Genomic DNA, 20,105 nt, shown 5'->3' with positions numbered 1-20,105 from the left:
CTCATCAAGCCTGACCCCTCTCTCGGCTCTCCCCTGCAGAACCTTAAGCGAGTGGCAGAAGTGTGGATGGATGAGTATGCCGAGTACATCTATCAGCGCCGGCCGGAGTACCGCCACCTCTCTGCAGGGGACGTGGTTGCACAGAAAAAGCTCCGCAGCTCCCTCAACTGCAAGAGTTTCAAGTGGTTTATGACCAAGATCGCCTGGGACCTGCCTAAATTCTACCCACCCGTGGAGCCCCCGGCCGCAGCCTGGGGGGAGGTGAGTGTGGAGGACAGGCCAGCTGCATGATTCACAGGGCTCACTGTGAAATGCAAGCACAGACGCTTCATTTAGAAAACAAGGGAACAGTACTGGCAAAGGTATGACTTAGGACTCTGTGCCCCGCTCTTGGGATCCTGTCCAGCATTGTTTTGTTGGGGAATATTTTTTTTATTGTTGTCTGAATGATAAGAAAATGAAATGCGAGATGATTAGCATGAATCTTATCTTTTGTCATCATTGGTAGTTTTAAATGCAAAGTGAGAACACAACTCAGGTTGTGAATGTGAGAAATGTTTCAAATCTTAGGCACGTGTGGGCATTTCTTATCAGAACAACAGAGACACTGCAGAAAACTAAACTCTCTTTACTTCATTTTTCTAACATGTGCTCATTTATTTGAAAATCAGAAAGAGATCCCCAAATGCTGGCAACAGGCAGAAATAGGCCAAGCCCGAGTCAGGAATGGGGAACTTCATGTGGGTTTCCTACACGGATGGCAGGAACTCACATACTTAAGACACTGTGTGCTGCCTCCCAGGCATGTGAGCAGGAAGCTGAATGGGCAGCAGGACTTACCAAGCACTCCAGTGCTGGATGCAGGCATCCCAAACAGTGGCTTAACCCACAGCACCATGACTCCTGCTCCTTATTTCATTTCTTGATAATGCACAAGCCCTCCCAGCACTCTCCATCTCCCTCCCTATCGGGATGGAAAGGCTGAAAGGAGACGGAACTTGAGTGGGCCCTGGAAGAAAGGACAAAAGAGGGCTCCTAGCTCAGTCCTGTGTCTTCAAAGCCATTGCCCCTCTTTGTGCATCCAAAGTGCTGCTGGGAGGGAAATCCTAACCTCCCGGACCTGCCAGCACCTCCTAGTCACAGATCTCAACCACTTGCCCTGTACAGTCTTTGAGTTTCACTGGGTGTCCCCACCCCCCCACCCCCGTGCATTTTGGATCCACCTTGGTCCTGGACCCAGTGGATACTGTGTACAAACAGCACCGCAGGGAACAGTGAACATTCTCCCAGCACGGGTCTCTTCCGCTTATATGCGCGTCTCATTTAGCCCACTGAATTTTACTCCCAAAATACAGTTTGAGGATAAAATGGTTGATAATCTCAAGACAGAGACTGTGTGGTTGGCCTAGTGGTTGGATGCTGGTTAGGATGCCCACATCCTATACCCAAGTCCTTGGATTTGGTACCTACCTCCAGTCTCCTGTTAAAGCAGACCCTGGGAAACAAAAGGTGACAGTTGAAGTCAGTGTCACTCACCCGGGAGGCCTGGATTGAGTTTCCAACTCCCAGCTTTGGCCCAGTTCAGTCACAGCCCTTGCAGGTATTTGGGGAGTGAATCCATGGATGGGAGTGCATTCTCTCTGTCTCTCTGCCTCACAAACAAATATGTTTCTTTAAACACACACACATTTCTTACATTACACGATAGCAACAGCAGAGCTTTACACCTAGCATGAGCCCTCTGAGGCATCCAGTCCGGTGTGTCTGCCTCTGATGGAAGAGGCAGACAGGCACACCATTAGCCTTGCAGGGTGTCTGAGCTGAGAGTCTCCAAGCTGAGGGACCCCTCACAGGTGGGGTGCTTTGGGTCTTGGAAAAGGGGAAGGGAAGAGCCGGGCTCATTCAGAAGCCCTGCTGAGAGTCACAGCAGGGCCTTTATTTTCTCCCTCAGCTTCCTTCTGTGTGGACCTCACACTGAGGGTAGCACAGTGGCTTCTAGAAGCCTCAGGCTGACAAGCCTCCAGCTTGGCCAGCCCAGCAGAAAGTGGACCTCTTCCCTAGCTGAGGCAGCAAAGGCACAGAATCAAGCCCAATTCTTGGTTCCTGCACCGATTGCTGTGGCCACCATGGGGAAGATAGCAACGGAAGCCGAGAACAGGCGCAGCAGGGAGCAGCAACCCAGCAGGAGCCGAAGAGTGTTGCTCTGGAGAAGGGAGGAACTGCTGTGCGGCAGAAGCCCTGCTTTGCCTTACTCAGGGCCACACAGTGCCCAACAAGCGCTTCCTTCCCCCTCACCCAGGTCTGGAAGAGGCATCCTGTCCTGGAGTGGCTGTGGTTGTTCGCTACTTCTTTGGTTTCTCCACAGCATTAGTTCAGGTCCTCCAAGAAGCAGATGCCACAGGGCCGTTAGATGTACAAGAGTAATGGGGCAAAACCCTGAGAGGGAACACTGAGGAACTGGAGGAGGCTGCGGGACAGGGAGAAAAGAAAAACACTAGGGAGGGAGGGTCCCAAACTGCACGGCAGATTGCCAGGTAGTGTGGGCGGGGTTAATGGAGACCCTTCAAGCGAAACCACCTGTCAGGAGGCCCTGCCTCCCTGGTCACGGGCTGGCATTGGGCAGGGGAGAAACAGAAGCCCAGCCTAGGGGACGCTGGACTCCCTGTAAGCAGAAGCTCTTAGCAGCCATGGAATTCCATGTCTGGCATGTCCTCCGGCTGCTCAGACCAAATAGGAACAGTACCTGTGAGGCAGCAACTATCTATGACACAGAACACCTTGTGCAGTGGCCTGCCCCTAGCACATGCGCAGTCAGTATCTGTTAAGCCCTTCCCTACAGCCAACATCTCCATGGGAGAAGGAGGAGACCCCCGCCATGCTGAGGGTCTCTGTGGATGGCGGGGTGGGATTCCCACCACCTCGGGCATTAATCAGCCCTGTAAGGTGGAGTGTCCCAGACCTACAGCCAAGACATGGGAGCCCCCTGACCACCTGCACCTGGGTCATGGGGAATGGGGCTAAAATTCTATTCCTGAGCCCTGCTGGATCAAATCCTCAGGGAGTAGAGCTGGGAAACCCTTCTTTTTGGCGACTGCTTCCTCCAGCCCTTCCCACCACCCCGGGACGCTGCCTGCCCTAAGCTCAGCTGTGTGTTGAGATCACTCACTGTGCACTGAGTGTCCTTTGCTGAACGGCTGGAGCCCAGGGCAAGCTGTACTAACCCGAACCACAGCTCAGCCCATCTAAGGTCTCTGCCTTGAACCTTCACCCCCAACTGGATCCCAATGTGTACCTTAAGCCACTGCTTTCTTCTTTCCCTCTCAGATTCGCAACGTGGGCACCGGCCTGTGTGCAGACACCAAGCACTGGGCCCTGGGCTCCCCACTGAGGCTGGAGAGCTGCATCCGGGACCGTGGGGAGGCCGCATGGAACAGCATGCAGGTGAGGAGGGCTGCTAGGGGACTGGACCCGGTTCCCATGTGCCATCCGCAGCCTGCGGTGTGCAAGGATCAGAGCCAGGAGGGGGCGGCCTTGGATCAGGGACAAATGATAAATGGGCTGCTTGGAGATGAGTTACAGGAGACTTCCTGTAATGCTTTGAAAAGGCAGTAAATCCATCAAGCTGGGCTTCCGGGGTTACAAGTGACAGACGCCCAGCCCTCATAATTTTCAGCAGAAAAACAGAGGTGCTGACTCAGGTCACTGGGAAAGCTTGCTGGTATCACCTCAGACTCTGCAGGGCCTGCTTGCTTCTCTGTCAGCTCCCTGCTGAAGCTAGCCATTCTCACGTGGTGGCGTGTGTGGCTACCAGCAGCTCCCAGTGGATAGGCATGCCCCTTCCAGGTGTTCTGGAAAAGACCTGAGGCTGTCTCACACACCAGAGAGGTGAGGAAACCCTCAAGTGGTGAGAGGCTATTGGAACTAATATCCAAGTTTATGAAAGTTACAACATACAAAAACTGATTATATTTTTATATTTCTGAAGAATCAGAAATTGAAATAAAAAGCACCTACTATAATATATAAGATATTATTTATAATACTTTACATATTATAGTATATTATTATATACATACATGAATAGGTATATAACAGAAGATATAAAAATTTTATACATGGAAAACTACAAAACACTGCTGATAGGAATTACAGAAAGTCAAAATAAATGAGATACATGCCATGTTTATAGCTGGAAGGACTTGATACTAATATGAGGTTATTACAAACAAATATATAAATTCAACTTAATTCCAATAAACTAGTAGGGTTTTCTTTTAATACGAATTGAAAACTTGGTCCTAAAATCTCTATGGAAATGAATATATAGGACCCAAAATAGCCGAAACAACTTTCCAAAAAAGTGCAGACTAAAAAAGGACTAATACTGCCTGATTTTAAGATACAAAGCAACAATTACCAAGATAACATGGTATTACCATAAAAACAATGGGACAGAATAGAGGCCAGAAATAGACCCACCCATGTAACATATTGGGACAACTGATTTTGGGCAGAAGTATAAAGGCAGTTTGGTGAAGGAAAGATAGTCTTTTCAATAAATAGTGCTAGGAAAATGTAATATCCATTTGCAAAACAAGCAAACAAAAAACACTTCAATACAATTTATATCAATACAAAAGTTAGCTCAAAACACTCAATACAGGCCATAGGCCTAACGTAAAAACTTCAAATTAATAAGCTTTTTGATGAGAACATCAGTGGAGGTATCTGCAACCTTGGGTTGAGCTCTGAATTCTTTGATACAGCCACAAAACCACAGTCCACAGAAGAAAAAGATTAATAAACTGAAAACAACAGTACTATTCTCTAGAAGACATTGTTCAGAAAATTAAAGAGGGCCCGGCGCCGTGGCCTAGCGGCTAAAGTCCTCACCTTGAACGCCCTGGGATCCCATATGGGCGCCGGTTCTAATCCCGGCAGCTCCACCTCCCATCCAGCTCCCTGCTTGTGGCCTGGGAAAGCAGTCGAGGATGGCCCAATGCTTTGGTGCACTGCTCCCGCGTGGGAGACCTGGAAGAGGTTCCAGGTTCCTGGCTTCGGATCGACACGGCACCGGCCCGTTGTGGCTCACTTGGGGAGTGAATCATCGGATGGAAGATCTTCCTCTCTGTCTCTCCTCCTCTCTGTATATCTGACTTTGTAATAAAATAAATAAATCTTTAAAAAAAAAAGAGAGACTGGGAGAAAGTATATATATAAAGCTTATATCTAGTAACGTCTTCTATCTATAATACGAAAAACTCTTAAAACTCAAATATAATAAGTTTTAGGGAGCCAGCATTGTGGCGCAGTGGCTTAAACCTCTGTCTACAATACCAGCATCCTATATGGGTACCAGCTCCACTTCTGATCCAGCTCTCTGCTAATGCCCTGGAAAAGCAGTGGAAGACAGCCCAGCTGCACTGGCCCCTGCACCCATGTAAGAAGCCTAGATGGAGTTCCAGACTCCTGGCTTTGACCCGACCCAGCCCTGGCTGTTTCAGCCATTTAATGAGTGAATTAGTAGATAAAAGCTGTCTCTCTCTCTTCTTTCCTCTGTCACTCTGCTGCTCAAATAAATAAATCTTTTAAAAATAAACATATTAAACATACTAATGACATTAGTTGTTAGAGAATTGTAAATTCTAAGTACAATGAGACACGACTGCTTACCAGTTAAATGACTGGCCAAAGGAGGGCAAGGATTTGAGTGAACTGAAACTATATGAGGTTACTTCAGAAAGTTCATATGGAAAAACAGATAAACAGGGTAAGTTTATATTTGTGCAAAAAAGTTTTCAAATCCAAGCATTGTGTTTTCATAAAACACATTTCTCGTGAACTTTTCCAAGTGTGTTTGTTCATACATTCCTGCTGGGAATGTAAGGATACAACTACCATCACCTTGGAAAATTGTTTGGCAGTTTCTCAGAAAGTTAAAGTCAGTATGCTCTATGAGTCACCTATCTCACTCGTAGGTACTTGTCCACGAGGAAAGAAAAAAAATATATATGTATATATACACACATACATATATATGCATATAAGCGCTTGTACTCACATGTCCTTAGCAGCTTTCTTTGTAATCGCCACAAGCTGGAAATGGAACAGATGTCCAAGAACAGGTAAACAAGGTGCTGCTCAATGAGACAGAACTCAGCAGAACAAGGGAGGAGCTACTGGTAAATACTGCTATAAAATGGATGAATCATCCGAATTATATCGCATACTAGAAAGCAGGAAAACAGAATACACACCGTATGCTTCATTTTATTTGCTTAGTTACCCACTTACTTACTTAAAAGGTGGAGAGACAGACACAGAACCTTTCACTGATTCACTCCTCAAATGCCTGCAACAGCCAGGGGCAGACCAAGCTGAATTCAGGAGCCAGGAACTCCATCCAGACTCCCCAGTGGATGGCAAGAACTCAAAATACATAAGCCAGTACCTGCTGCCTGCCAGAGAGTGTGCTTACAGGAAGCTGAGGCACAGCTGGGACTAGGACGCAGGCATCATGATATGAATGGCAGAGCCCAACTGATTCATTAACTGCTGCACCATTTGCCTATACCACCACATGATTGTTTTTACATAAAATGCTAAGAATTGCAAACTAATCTCTGGTAGCAGAAAACAGATACATGGTTGCCTAGGAATATGGAGTGTGGGAGACAGGAAGGAGAGATTACTGGGAGCATGAGAATACTCTGGGGGTGATGATGATTTTATGGGTAAAAAATATGTCAAAATATATCCAGCTGGGCCCGGCGCGGTAGCCTAGTAGCTAAATCCTCTCCTTGAACACACCAGAATCCCATATGGCACTGGTTCATGTCCCAGCTGCTCCACTCCCAATCTGCTCCCTGCTTGTAGCCCGGGAAAGCTGCAGAGGATGGCCCAAAGCCTTGGGACCCTGCACCTGTATGGAAGAGCTGGAAGAAACTCCTGGCTCCTGGCTTTGGGATCAACTCAGCCCTGGCTATTGCAGTCATTTGGGGAGTGAACTAGTGGATGGAAGATCTTTCTGTTCTCTCTGTAAGTCTGATTTGCTTTTCCAATAAAAATAAGCAAGTCTTTTATAAAAATAAAAATTAAAAAAATATATATCCAACTGTGCACTTGAGAAGTGTGCAGTTTATAGTATGCCAATTATTCTTCAGTAAAGCTACTGAAAAGAAAAAAAGCTGATCAACCAAATGCCCTAAGTTTGGGTCCTTATTCAAACAGACTAACTGTGAGATACTGATAAGGCAATCCAAAAGCACTTCAAGTCAGGATTTTTGATGACACTGAAGACTTTGTGCTAACTACTAATTAATTATTCTTAACGGTATTGTTGATATTAAGTGTGATATGACTTCAGGGATCTATTTCAGGTGTGTTGAATAAGTAGGGAAAGTAGAGAAGGTAGGCCTACTTTAAGTCAGCCATGCATTGGTAGCTTTCAAAGCTGGGTGATTAGAATAGGAAGACTGGTCAGCATGAGGATACTTCCAAGCTACCACAGGAACATAGGATTTAAAAATAATGTTTTCCATGAGCTTTATGAAGACTCTGCATTTCCCATAATTTAAAAAGAAGAATAAAGAAAGATGCGGACATTTGGCACAGCAGTTGAGGTGCCTCTTGGGTTGCCCTCATTGGACATCAGAGTACCGGGGTTCGAGCTCTGGCTCTCTTTCTGCTTCCCACGTATGTTCATCCTGGGAGGCAGTGAGTGATGGCTCAAGTGCTTGAGTCCCTGCCACCTGGCCCCGCTGCACCTGTGCATCAGAAGAGTGAACCAGCAGATGGAAGGTCTCTCTCTCTCTCTCTTTCTCTCTCTCTCTCTCCTGACTTCTGAGTTTTTACAAAGACAGAAGGCAGTCCTCATCCCAATGTCCTTGTGTGCACAGGTGTTCACCTTCACCTGGCGAGAAGACATCCGGCCCGGAGACCCCCAGCACACCAAGAAGTTCTGCTTTGACGCCATCTCCCACACCAGCCCCGTCACCCTCTATGACTGTCACAGCATGAAGGGAAACCAGCTGTGGAAGTACCGCACAGTAAGCCTGGATGGGGGCCAGAAGGGAGCGGGGGTGGTGATCTGCAGCCTGCCTGGAGTTTTGTTTCTGCTGAAGTGATGTAGGCTTTCCTCCTCCCAGCAGTACCCACTCACTCACCAACTCCACAAACCTGCCATGCCCAAGTTTCCACTTGATTCAAGAGAAGCTAGAAATCCAAATGTTTACATGAAATCCTCAATTCTTAAATAATAGCAATTGAGTCCATTTTTTTTAAAAAGAAACGAGACACACAGACACCATGAAGATCCATGAAATTTGACTTGAGATGGGTAGTATCAGGGCCGTGGCAGTGTCAGGTGTGGGTCCTGCTGCCTCCCAGTGGGCAGAACCCCATCACATGGCTGCATCACTACAGGGAAGGCTGCCCAGTGTCTGGCTGTGCGCCCAGGAAGAAAACCAAAAGGTCTGTGAGCAGCTGGTTGGTCACATCCTCCACTTCCTCATTGCTGCTATTACTGCTGCTATTGGGCTGCCCGGCTGATTCCCTCCCTGTTTTGTAGGACAAGACCCTGTACCACCCCGTAAGCGGCAGTTGCATGGACTGCAGTGAAAATGACCACAGGATCTTCATGAACACCTGCAACCCTGCCTCACCCACCCAGCAGTGGCTGTTTGAACACACCAACTCAACAGTCTTGGAAAAATTCAATAGCAACTGAACCCTCCCAACCCCTTGGCAGCTCAGCAGGGTGCTCTCACAGCACCCATAGGGCCTGCATGGGTGCCATGGCATACTGGGTGCTGGCCAAACGATTCAAGGCAAAGAGGACTTTGGAAGCTAGAGTTCTAGGGTCCCTGAGCCCCTGAGTCATGAGGGTGGGCAGGGAACAGGCTCTGAGTAGAGCCTGCTTCGACCCCTGCTGGCACCATGGAAAAGGAGAGGCTCCTTGGCTTTGTGATCATATCCCCTGGAATGCTGTGCAAGAGAATGCCAGGCAGCTGCAGGCTACTCAGAAATAAAGCCTGCAAAGTTGCCCGGGCCCATTGGCATCTCTCAGGCTTGACTGTGCTCTGGAAAGAGGCCACATCTGCGGGGTGGGGCAGGGGAGGAAGCCGACTTCAACACCAGTGCCGCCCTTGTACAACACAAGGGAAAGAAGTCCTCCTCAGGGTTCTTTAGTTCTGCCTCCCTTGCAGGCTCAGCCTCTCTTCTGTGTCTCAGATGAGTTCCAAAGCCCTAAGAGTGCTCCATGCTGAATGCTGGCCAGCCACCAGGCCTAGGATCAGGTGAGGGGCCCCAGGCACTGCATTGCAGCCATGGACTTGCAAGATGTTCTCTGTGTGCTGGAAATACCCATAGTGCTTTCCATCTTCAAGGACAGCCCAGCCACCAGCTTTTCAAGGCTATGGTTCAGATGAACATGGGCCCCTGGAAAGGCCAAATAGAAGACCAGACTAGAACATTGGCTGAGGTTCTCTGATCCCTGCTTCCAGTGCCCTCTCTCCATGCTGGGAAGCCTCAAGAGAGGACAGGAGGTGCTTCACCTCTCAGAGTCTGGAGGCCTTCCAGATCAACTCTGGGCAAGTGCCTCGCCTCTGAATTCAACATGGTCCTGGTTCTCATAGAATCTCCAAGTTGCTAAAGGACTCTAGAGTGTAGTCACCAACCAGTTCCCACTTTAGGGATCTGGTGTTGTGGCCTCCAGTATGAATTTCCAGAATGCTGTCACTAAGGCAGCCAGGCAGGTAGGATATAGTCAAGGCGGCCCTCAGTCAAGGAGCAATCTGTGAAATCCAAGGTTGGTGCTGGGGACGAAGTCCAAGGACAGGTGTCCACAGCGAGGTCCTCAGCCAACACCTGAAGCCCTGAATGTCCCGCCATCACCACAGCTACAGCCTCATTTGCAGTGGAGAAGAACCTCATGTCCTATGAGCACACCTGTACCCAGCTCCACACCAGCCCTTCCATGGATTTTTTTTTTTTTTTTTTTTTTTTTTTTGCTTTATTTCATGTCTAACTCCCCAAGGGTTCCCAAACAATTAGGAAACATTTCAGTAACCAACCCACCACCTCTGAGTCAACAGAGGAAATCACGTTCCACAACCTATGGCTTCTACCACCAGTTAGCTCCAGGAAGTGCTTGGAATCAGTATTCCAATTAGAGTTGGGTCTCTTGACTGTGTCGTTTACCGGTTAAATAATACAAATCTGGGAACAGAGCCACGAACTGCCTTCGAGATGCTGGCTAATCTTGAGGCCGTCCGTAATCAAGGCAAGGGAGGGAAAACCACTCCTGACACACCATCACATTGAACTTGAGCCTGGCAAAGGGTCACTCCCACTTCTGCCCCTAGCACAGCCCCACTCTGGATGGCTGCACCCACGAGAGGATGCCCCTGTGCTTGTGAAGCTTGCCCGTCGCTCCCTGGCACCCTTTGCCACATGACTACTGTGTCCTTAGAAGTGACCCTCTGCAGGACAGAGTCAAGAGATGAGGCCTCTTCTGAAATCTAAGGTAGCAAGAGTGTTGTACTTTGGGGAGACGAATTAAGAGTCATCATCCGAGAGCAATGCAGCATCAAATCAAATTTGTTTTTTAAAAAAAAAAAGAGAAAAAAACTGTGCCTTTTTTAAAAATGCAAACATACAGCAAATCCCTAAACTTGAACCATTTTCTAGTGCCTTGCTAGCAAACATAAAGGGGCAGGGGGAGGGGAGGGGAACATTTTTGATGGCACATGCACTTCCTGTTGGATAAGTGTGTCCTTTCTTATTGTCTGATTTCATGCAGGAGATGTTGGCCTGGAACAAGAGCTGAGGCTGTGATGCCCACTGTGGGGTTAGGTAGTGAAGTAACACTCCCAGTTAAAGAGCTGCTGGGCAACTCGTTCTGGCTAGGAGGGCCTCAACAGCCCTTGAGCAAAGGCCTTGCATTAACCTCATTGGGCCCCATCTGGGGACCATGCCTGCGATACCCTACCCCAGCCCCTAGACCGAATGATTGTCTTGTCCCTCATCACTCAGATTAAGGCATACAGAGTTCATTGCCCACTAGTCCCCCTTTGTGGGTAGCATTGCTCTGATATGACCAGGTTTCTGTGGAACAGAGGGATGGCCATAAGTTGTCCCCAACCTTTTCTCGTTCTTTGGTTCTCCGTTCACAGGCTGCTTTCACACCCTCAACAGGGATGGGCAGGCCCTGAGCACCCTGGCATTTGTCACAGCTGAACCTAACAACAATAGGAACCAAGTTACGTAATGGAGGAAGGGAGGACAGAGTTTTCTCAGTTCAGTGCCATTGCCCACTAATTTACAATTCTGAACAGTTTTTGGAAACCACCTGTGTTGAGGACCCAGTTTCTGCTCCTACACCCAGCTGATGTGCAGTAAAACTCAGCCAGGAGTCTGTGGAGACAAGCCAAGTCTTGGATGGGAATGTGAGCTCACCAATGAGGGTGTAGCGATGAAGTGCCCTGGCCACGAGCAGCCCACCAGAAGTCCTTTCTTTCTAAAGGAAGATGTGAAGAGCATCTTGGCTAGAAGTCCCAGGCCTTTGGTACTAGCTGAGTCTGTAGGCCCATGTTTGAGAAAGCCATACCACATTATGCCACTCACTGGAGCTTTCAACTCTGAAAATATTCTAGCAACTGCCGGTCTGTTTCTTTGGAGGAAATGACTGAGCCAGACAGAGTTCAGAGAAATAGCACAAGGGTGTGACAGCAAGGGCCAGAGAAGAAAGAGCAGCTTGGATTAAAAACAGAACATATGGATTTCCAAGTCCATGTTCCCATTCCCTTTTCGAACCTTTTTGCAGTTTAATTCCTTTTTCTCCTTAAGAAAAAAAAAAGAAGAAGAAGAAGAAGATGGCATCCTTAAAAATAGCCCCACATGTTTCCATCTGCACAGCTCCACTTTCTGAGTCTCTGGAGTCCCGTAAGAGCAGCCAGGCACTTTCCACTCATCACTGAGGAGTCCAGATGCTTTGCTTTGGCCAAGCCTGGCTTATACTTACTGACTGATGTTCTCTGCTTCCTATAGGCAATGCATTTTTAAGGTTTTCTGAGTTTAACTGTGGGAAAAAGGGCAAGAAGTGAAGTTCTATTCTGGAATGCTTTTCTGCTTTCAGATGATCAAAAAAAAAAATAATAATAATTTCAGCTCCAACTTGATATTGAGCCAAGGCTCACAGTCACCTCTGGGGTGAGAGTCAGGCCTGCATACTGAGTGACAAAGGTCTTCTAAAATCCCTTCCCTAAATGGCTTTCCTTCAGCTATGACAGGCAACAGGGTCAGGCCCTGTAAATGGAGCTTGAAGACAGGAATCTCTCTAAGGGATCACAGGTAGAGTACTAGGGAAGTCAGATCGGGATCCCACAGAGAAGGCACAAGACCACCGGCCGCTCTTCTCCTGCCTGGAATAGTGAGCCTTTGTGAAGAACTGACATACCATGTACAATTGTGACTGTGATTGTTGTTGAGTAAACTCCAGACTTTTTCTAAAGCGCTCTCGGCCTCCTTCTTTGTGTGGCGTCCGTCTGCTCTCTGCCATCCCTCTCCTGTGCCCCGAGTGCCTACGCAGTCTCCAGGCCCTCTGCTGGGTACTGCACAAATTCCCAGCAGCCACCATTCCAGAGGGAGAGGCAGGGCCTGAAACCACCAAGTTGGGGGGCTGCAGAGGTAAATACAGCCTTGAGGGATATGCAGTGATACTTGAAGCACTAGGGTCAGCAACAGCATTGCAGAGAATGGCCAGGGAATGCATCTTGGGGAGAGATGAAAGACCTGAGGGAGTAAACCAGTAGGTTGTTTGAGAGAGAGAGAATTCCCAGCAGAGGGGACTGCCAGTGCAAAGGCTCAGGTAGGAAGGAGCTCCGTTGTGGCAACAGGAGGTAGGTGTGCTCACAGCGTGAGGTGAGGCAGTCCACAGATTCCCAGCCTACACCCAGGAGTGGAGGAGATCAGGAAGGCAGTGTCATCATGAAACAAGCTTCACTCACATCTGAGGCTCTCCCACCAGCCCCAAGAACTTGTTCCTGAGAGACTGTGACACTACTGGGTAGTATATTTGTCTAACATTATGGATGGAGAGACCCCCTGCAAGTCCAGCTCTGCAAAAACTTCTGTGAAATCTGGTTCCAATCCTACTTCCATCTAGGCCTATTCTGCACAACACAATGACCAGTCTGTAGCCCTTCTGATGGTTCTACAGTTGAGTCTCAGTGGGGGCCTGTGGCTTGACTATGACCATGGCCCCAGTGCTGCCACCGTGGGCCCACCAGGGGGCGCTGTGCATCATGTGGAGAAGGCCTGAGGAGCGAAATTCAGGGAGCACCCCTCCCCTGCTATAGCTATAGAACAATTTCTTACAGGTGCACGCTGCCTCTGACTACTGTTCCAAACTCTCAGTTTCACAGATGAGAAAACTGAAGTGCTGAGAAGGCCCTGGCCCAAGGTGACTCAGTGGTGAGTGGCATAGTCCGTGTTCTCACTATCCCTGTTCCCTTGTTCTCTTAGAGTACCACCTTATCGCTTTGTAGATGTGGGGAGAGTCCAGTTCTAAAGCAAAGCTTTTTGTACTTGTCCCTCCCCCTCAATTATCAGAAGAATTCCCTGAAGTAGATAAGCCAAAAATGTTAGCTATATTTGTTCCATAAAAATGTATCCAGAATGCCTACTATGCTGGGCACACTGCTAGAGATGGGGGAAAAATGGTGCAAGGATAAGCAATAACAGATACATATGCTGTCCTCCTGGTGTGGGGCTAAGCAAGACATCTGTCAGATGATCATGCGAAGGAGCATGTGATGAGAACTGTGGCAAGTGCTACAAAGAACAAGTGCATGCGGGACTGTGTCGTGAAACTTGATCTTTGGAGCATGCTGAATCAGCCAAGGTCTTGGCCTGGTACAGCCTCTCACAGGGTAACAGAGGAAGTGTGGCTAAAGGGACTATTTAAGGAACATGGGCGAAGTGAAGCTAACCGCCAGCCAAGCCAAAAGCCCAGGAACCTGAGGACTAACGAGGGAAGCTGTTCTCACTGCTAAGCCGACAGAGGCCAGAATTAGCGGGCCCCGGGGAAAGCTGGAGCCAGACCGTGGTGCTCCGCAAGGGGAGTTACAACTGTCAGTGGGAAACAAACCACTGCCCAGACAGGAAGGGACCGGAAGGAACACAACCCTGCCCTCTTTCCTTACCTACCTTCCAGTCATCTGCCACTTGCTGCCTCCCATGGGCTGAACTCAGTAACCCAAATCCGCATGAAAAAATGAAAACCTTGGTCAATAATAATTACCTACGTGAATCCTCATGTAGACAAGGCGGTAACAATGAAGTTTTTCTAACTTTTTTCTGCTTGTGACTGTAAGTATGTTGGTGACCATGCAATGAAGAAAAGATGTAATTTGTGCACGGTAACAGGACAAAGGAGAAGGGGAAAAACAGAACTACGAAGGGGCAAACGTGCTGTGTAGTGCCGAAATGGAGTTGGTGTTAAGCCAAACTATACGTGCTTAACTGAGATGTAAATTGCAAGGGTGGGTATTTTTCACAGATGCTGCTTGGGATGCCTATAGCCTGTATCAGAGTTCCTGGGTTCAAGTCCTGCCTCTAACTGATGCCAGGTTCCTGCTAATGTGCACTCTGGATAGCAGGTGATGGCCCAGATGCTTGGGCCTCTGCCACCCACGTGGGAGACACCAGTGGACTTCTGGGCTCCTGACTGCAGCTTGGCCCACCTCCAGCTGTTGTGGCTGAGGAGTGAAGCAGCAGATGGAACATCTCTCTCTCTCCCTCTCCTTTTGTCTCTCTTTGTCTCTTTGTAACTCCATCCAAAACATAAATAAATCTTTAAAAAAAAAACAAACTTTTCTTGGGGCTGCTGCCATAGCATAGTAGGCTAAACCTCCCCTGCAGCACTGGCATCCTGTATGGGCGCCAGTTCATGTCCCAGCTGCTCCACTTCCGATCCGGATCCCTGTTATATCCTGGGAAAACAGCAGAGACCCAGAATAAGCTCCTGACTCCTGGGTTCAGGCTGGCCCAATGCGTTGTGGCCATTTGGAGAGTGGACCAGAGAATGGATGATTTCTCTCTATCTCTCTCTCATTCCCTCTCTGTAAATATACCTTTTAAATAAAAATAAATGAATCACGAGTCATAACAGAAATATAAAGTGAGCTTACAAATAAATGGCATTCATCTGCTCAATGGAATATTTTTTAGTCATAAACAATGAAGTACTGATGCACATTACAACATGAATGTACCTTGAAAGCAGCCAGACACCAGAGGCCTCTGATTCTGTGTGATTCATTTATATAAAATGTTCAAAATAACACAGAGACAGTGTGGCGTGGTAGTTGTCAGGCAGAGAAAAGGAGAGGGTTGGGGAGTGACTGCTAGCAGGCATGGGGTTTCTTTTAGAGTGATGAAAATGTTCTGGGATTAGGAAGTGTGGACAGTTATGCAGTCTTGTGAATACACTTAAGCCACTGAGTTTTGTGGTATGTGAACTTTTAAACAGTTGTGACTCAGAGCTGAAAGAGGGCCTTTGGGGAAAGATGGTGATGCTTGGATGTTCCTGCCAGGGAAAGGTAGAATGGGTTGGTATTCAGGGCTAGTTGGTTCACTGATTATATCTGTCTGTTTTTTCTAAGTTGTATTTCTTTCATTGTTTTATTATATATAAATGATACAGCTTTGACCTATATTTGCATTTCATTTTGAACATAAATTTTAGGTAGCCAAATGTATTTTCCTTTGTTTTCTTTTTACTTGTTTGTTTAAGAAGTCCTATAGGGCAGGCTTTGTGGCTCAGTGCCTAAGCTAGCTCTTGGAACAGCTACACCCCTTCTCTGTACGCTGGGTTCAAGTGCTGGCTTCTTCAGCTCCTATCCCGTTTCCTGCTAATTCACACGCTGGAAGGCAGCAGGTGATGGCTCAAGTGTTTGGATCACCAGCCCCCATGTGAGAGGCCTAGATGGAGTTCCTGTCCCACTCTAGGCTTTAGCCTGGCCCAGCCCTGGTGATTTGGGAGCCGTCTCTGTAGTTCTTCCTTTCAAATAAATAAAAATAAATGCACTTTAAAAAAAAAAAAAACCTTGCTTATTCAGGAAAAACAACTTTCACTAGCAGAAGGGGAAGAAAGGACTGACTATTCCAGGTGCAAGGACAGCATGCACAAAGACCTTGTGTAGAGAGCGTGGCAGGGATCCGTGAGACTGGAGCACAGAGTGGGAGAGAGAAGAACAGGAAGGCCTGCAGGGCCTCCTGGGCCATGATAAATAATTTCTGATCTTCATTTTAAAAACAACAGGCACCTTGAGGGGGGTTGACACTGGATGGCATGATAGCATCAGATGTGCCTTCGACTGGCCTCGAATAAGGCAGTGATTTGCTCCAAATGCTGGCCACATAAGAGACCCCAGGCCTCCAAGGTAAAGCAGCTAGCCTACAGGTGTGTCCTCGAAGTCACTGACCATGGGCAGCCAATGTCCCTCCTCCCTGGAGCAGTGGGAGGGTAGGACCGGGGCAGAGGACCGTTCCCTGTCAGTCTGTGAAAGGAAAATCCCAGTTGTCTGAGATGCTTAGAATAAGAGCATTGCTGTGTGCTGCCAGGTTGTTAGTGACAGAGTTTTTATTGGGAAACAAACTCACAGAAACTAACAATTTACTCCAGAGTTTGAGTTTTCGTTTGCTATGTGTTTGGTAGTGAGTAGGGCCTAGGGCTCCTGGATCTTCATCAGTGCTCGCTAGGTGTTCAAAAGATGGACAGTAATCTAGTTTCAGATCCATTGAGGCCTTTTCCCCTCCACTCCCAGCCTGCAGACTGTCCTAGGATAGACATTACTTCTATATATGCTGTTTGCCTTGGAGAAAGTACTTTCCCTTCCCCAGATTGTCTAGTACTGGGAGAAGGGAGGGAGATTAGATAATGGCCTAAAGGGACTCACAGCTCTACAAATTCACATCTATTATTTTGCAACAGCCTTGGTCTTGTGGAGGATGAATTTTCCAAGTTGGGGGAGGGGGGTTGGAGGGATGGGCTGCGGGATTCCCCACCCCCACCCCAGTTCTGTTACTATTGTCTCCCACCCCAGGGCTCCTGGGCTTTTGCTATAATTGGATCCAACATTCAGTATCCAAGGCTTCCTTCCTGCAGCTGTTCACAGCTCTGCCAACCTCTGGCCTTGGGCAGCTGGCTCTTCTTTTGTTTACCCTCAGTGCCCGGGCTGCTCAACTGGGATACCAAGGGCCCACAGTTGTGCCCCAGGCAGCCAACCTTTCCTCTCTTTCTATGTGACCTGGTCAGGGACTGGCAGGGTGACAGCACCCCCTCTTGTGATCACACTCACACACACAATGCCATGGAAACAAAAAAACACACCGTGAACTCTCAGCAAAGCAGGTTTCTTAGCAACTTCACAGCCTTTGTTCGTGAGCTACTTGGAATTGAAGTGGCGTATGATCTCCTGCCAGCCTGTGCCTGGGGATGGAGGGGTGGGGAATGGCAGGTCTGCCTTTGCCAGAGAGCTAAGCTTCTCTACACTGTCACCTGTTAGTCAGCCTAAGAAGTCACCACAGGCCTGAATTCTGTGTTTGTCTAGGTCCAGGGCAAATCCTGCTGTGTTTTTTCACCACTCCATCCATAGCATCCCTGGGTCTGGTCATTGCACTGACAAACCCTCCCGTATCCACAGCAGTTCTCATGCTCTGTGCCCGCAGTGGGCAGTCCCAGCTCTGTCATAGGCCTTGGAAATTATAGCAAGATGAGTGAAAGACATCCATGGCTTCACATTGTACCAGTGAGCTGAATCGGCACTCCAAGAAGTCATCTGAGAATCGCCTGATCGTTATTACCCTGCTTGTCTCCACTTGACAGCAGGACAAGGGTGACTCTGGTCTCCCACCATTCACTCCCAGCTCTGAGCAGAAGTGCTTTGGACCTCGGAAATTACCAAGGTGCTGGAGAACCAACCAAATGATCATCACACTAGAATTTTAGCTTTGTAGAATTTACCACAAATCCTGTTTTTTACAGCACTCTTTTTTTTAAGTTGTTTTTTTTTAGGTGTTGAATTCAACTTTTTTTTTTAAGATTTATTATTTTTTTTATTTTTATTACAAAGTCAGATATACTGAGAGGAGGAGAGATAGAGAGGAAGTGGAGCTGCCGGGATTAGAACCAGCGGCCATATGGGATCAAGGCGAGGACCTTAGCCACTAGGCCACGCTGCCGAGCCCTTTACAGCACTCTTGTTTGCATATTTGATTATGGCCAAAATAAAACAGTTTTCCAGAATTCACTTTTCTACCCAAACTCCCCAAATAATAATCTGTAAACCAAAGCTTATTCATTGTTTTTGTCTCCATGGGCTTTAGAATTTCCCACTATGTGAAATAACTTTGTGAAATGTTCTAGTATCAGCTACATAATTGTTTAGCAGTTTACTTGAGAAATTGACATTAAAGAGATGGAAAGAGGAGAGGACAAGGAGACTGAGGGAATTTCTTATGAAACAGCACACCCAGTCCCCTCCTTCCATTCATAACTTAATTCTGAAAATGCAACCACTATTGAAAGCACAAAAGTCAAAACAACAAACTGGTTCTATAAAGAAGGATACATCTGCTCCTAGGAAACAGAAAGTAGCATAACATTTCCAATTACGCCTACATTCTCAGATACAACCTTTGACAATATTTTGCTATCCTTCCTAAAATGTATATTGCATCAATCTGATGCTTTTCCTTGACAAATCAGAAAGCCAGCAACCGGCTGAAGAACTTTCAGTAAGCTAAAGATCCATTCTTTTCCTTATATCTAGAGGTAATGAGACATGGTATGTACTCCTTTTAAAATAACTTTATCGAGATATGATTATCATATTGTGTATTATATCCTTTTAAAATGTACAGTTTGATACTGGCACAGTTAAGGTGTTGGGATACCCCAATCCCGTATCAGAGTACCTGGTTGCTCCACTTCTGATTCAGCTGCCTGTTAATGCATACTTGGGGAGGCAGAAGATGATGATTTGAGTACGTGATTCTCTACCCACTATGTGGGAGACCCAGATTGAATTTCTGACTTCTGGCTTCAGACTGGCCAGCCCTAACTTGCACACATTTGTGAAGTGAACCAGTAGAGAGAAAACCTCTCTTTCTCTCTCTCTCTGATTTTCAAATGAATAAGTAAAATTTTCCTAATTTTAAACAATGTGTAGCTCAGCACTTTTAATATGGTCACAAGGCTGTGCAACCATCACCACTAATGTCAGAATATTCCTGTAGTCCCCACAAGAAATCCTATACCCGTAATAGCTGCTTCTACCCTACTCCCTCCTTCTCCTTCAGCTGGCTCCACTCTCCTTTCTGTCTCAAAGGATTGCCTTTCCTGGGACCTTCTACATAAACGGAGTCATGTAGTCTTGTGTGATTGCCGCCTTCTATTTAGCATAATACATGCAGGTTCATCCATGTTGCAGCAAGTATCAGCACTTCATTCCATTTGATTGCCAACTAATATGCCATGAGCTGAATAAACAACATTTTGTCTATCCATTCAAAACTTGATGGACAGTTGTTTCCACTTTTAGGCTAATATGACTAGTGCTATACTCACATACAAGTGTTTGTGCAGATATATGGGTTTATTTCTCTTGGAAGAATAGTTGAAATAAACTAAGTAGTACAGTAATTCCATGTTTATAATTTTGAGGAACTGTGAAATTGCTTTCCAAGGTAAACACCAGCAATGGATGTGGGGCTGAATTTCTTCACATCTCTATCAACACCTGTTATTGTCTATCACTGACTGTAGCCATCCTAGAATGTATGAAGTAGTATTGTACTATTGTTTTGATTTATATTTCCCTAAGAATTCCTGATGTGGAGCATCTTTTCACAGGTTTCTTGGCTGTTTGTCTTTGTAGAAATGTCTGTTCAAGCTCAGCCCACTATTTTTATGATGTATTTTACCTGAAAGGCAAATTTACAGAGAAAAAGACACACAGAGAGAAATCTTCTATCTACTGGGTTACTCTCCAAGCCAGAGCTGAGCTGATCCAAAGTCAGGTGCCCAGAGTCTCTTCCAG

General features: G+C 47.1%; 1 protein-coding gene across 1 annotated transcript in view; it reads left to right on the top strand.

The window, feature by feature from the left end:
• The window catches only part of GALNT10 (polypeptide N-acetylgalactosaminyltransferase 10), a 205,730-nt gene extending 195,126 nt beyond the window's left edge, over window positions 1–10,604 (top strand). The window contains exons 9-12 of the mRNA XM_004587601.2: window positions 40–261; window positions 3,325–3,441; window positions 7,899–8,048; window positions 8,570–10,604. Of these exons, the coding sequence (XP_004587658.2) occupies window positions 40–261; window positions 3,325–3,441; window positions 7,899–8,048; window positions 8,570–8,728 (648 nt within the window). The 3' untranslated portion in view covers window positions 8,729–10,604. The remainder of the gene's footprint in view (window positions 1–39; window positions 262–3,324; window positions 3,442–7,898; window positions 8,049–8,569) is intronic.
• Window positions 10,605–20,105: the final 9,501 nt, after the last annotated feature.

This window comes from Ochotona princeps, chromosome 19, assembly GCF_030435755.1.
Source record: "Ochotona princeps isolate mOchPri1 chromosome 19, mOchPri1.hap1, whole genome shotgun sequence".
NCBI lineage: Eukaryota > Metazoa > Chordata > Mammalia > Lagomorpha > Ochotonidae > Ochotona > Ochotona princeps.
The sequence above is the reverse complement of the archived record's forward strand: the minus strand, read 5'-3'. Positions and strand labels throughout refer to the sequence as shown.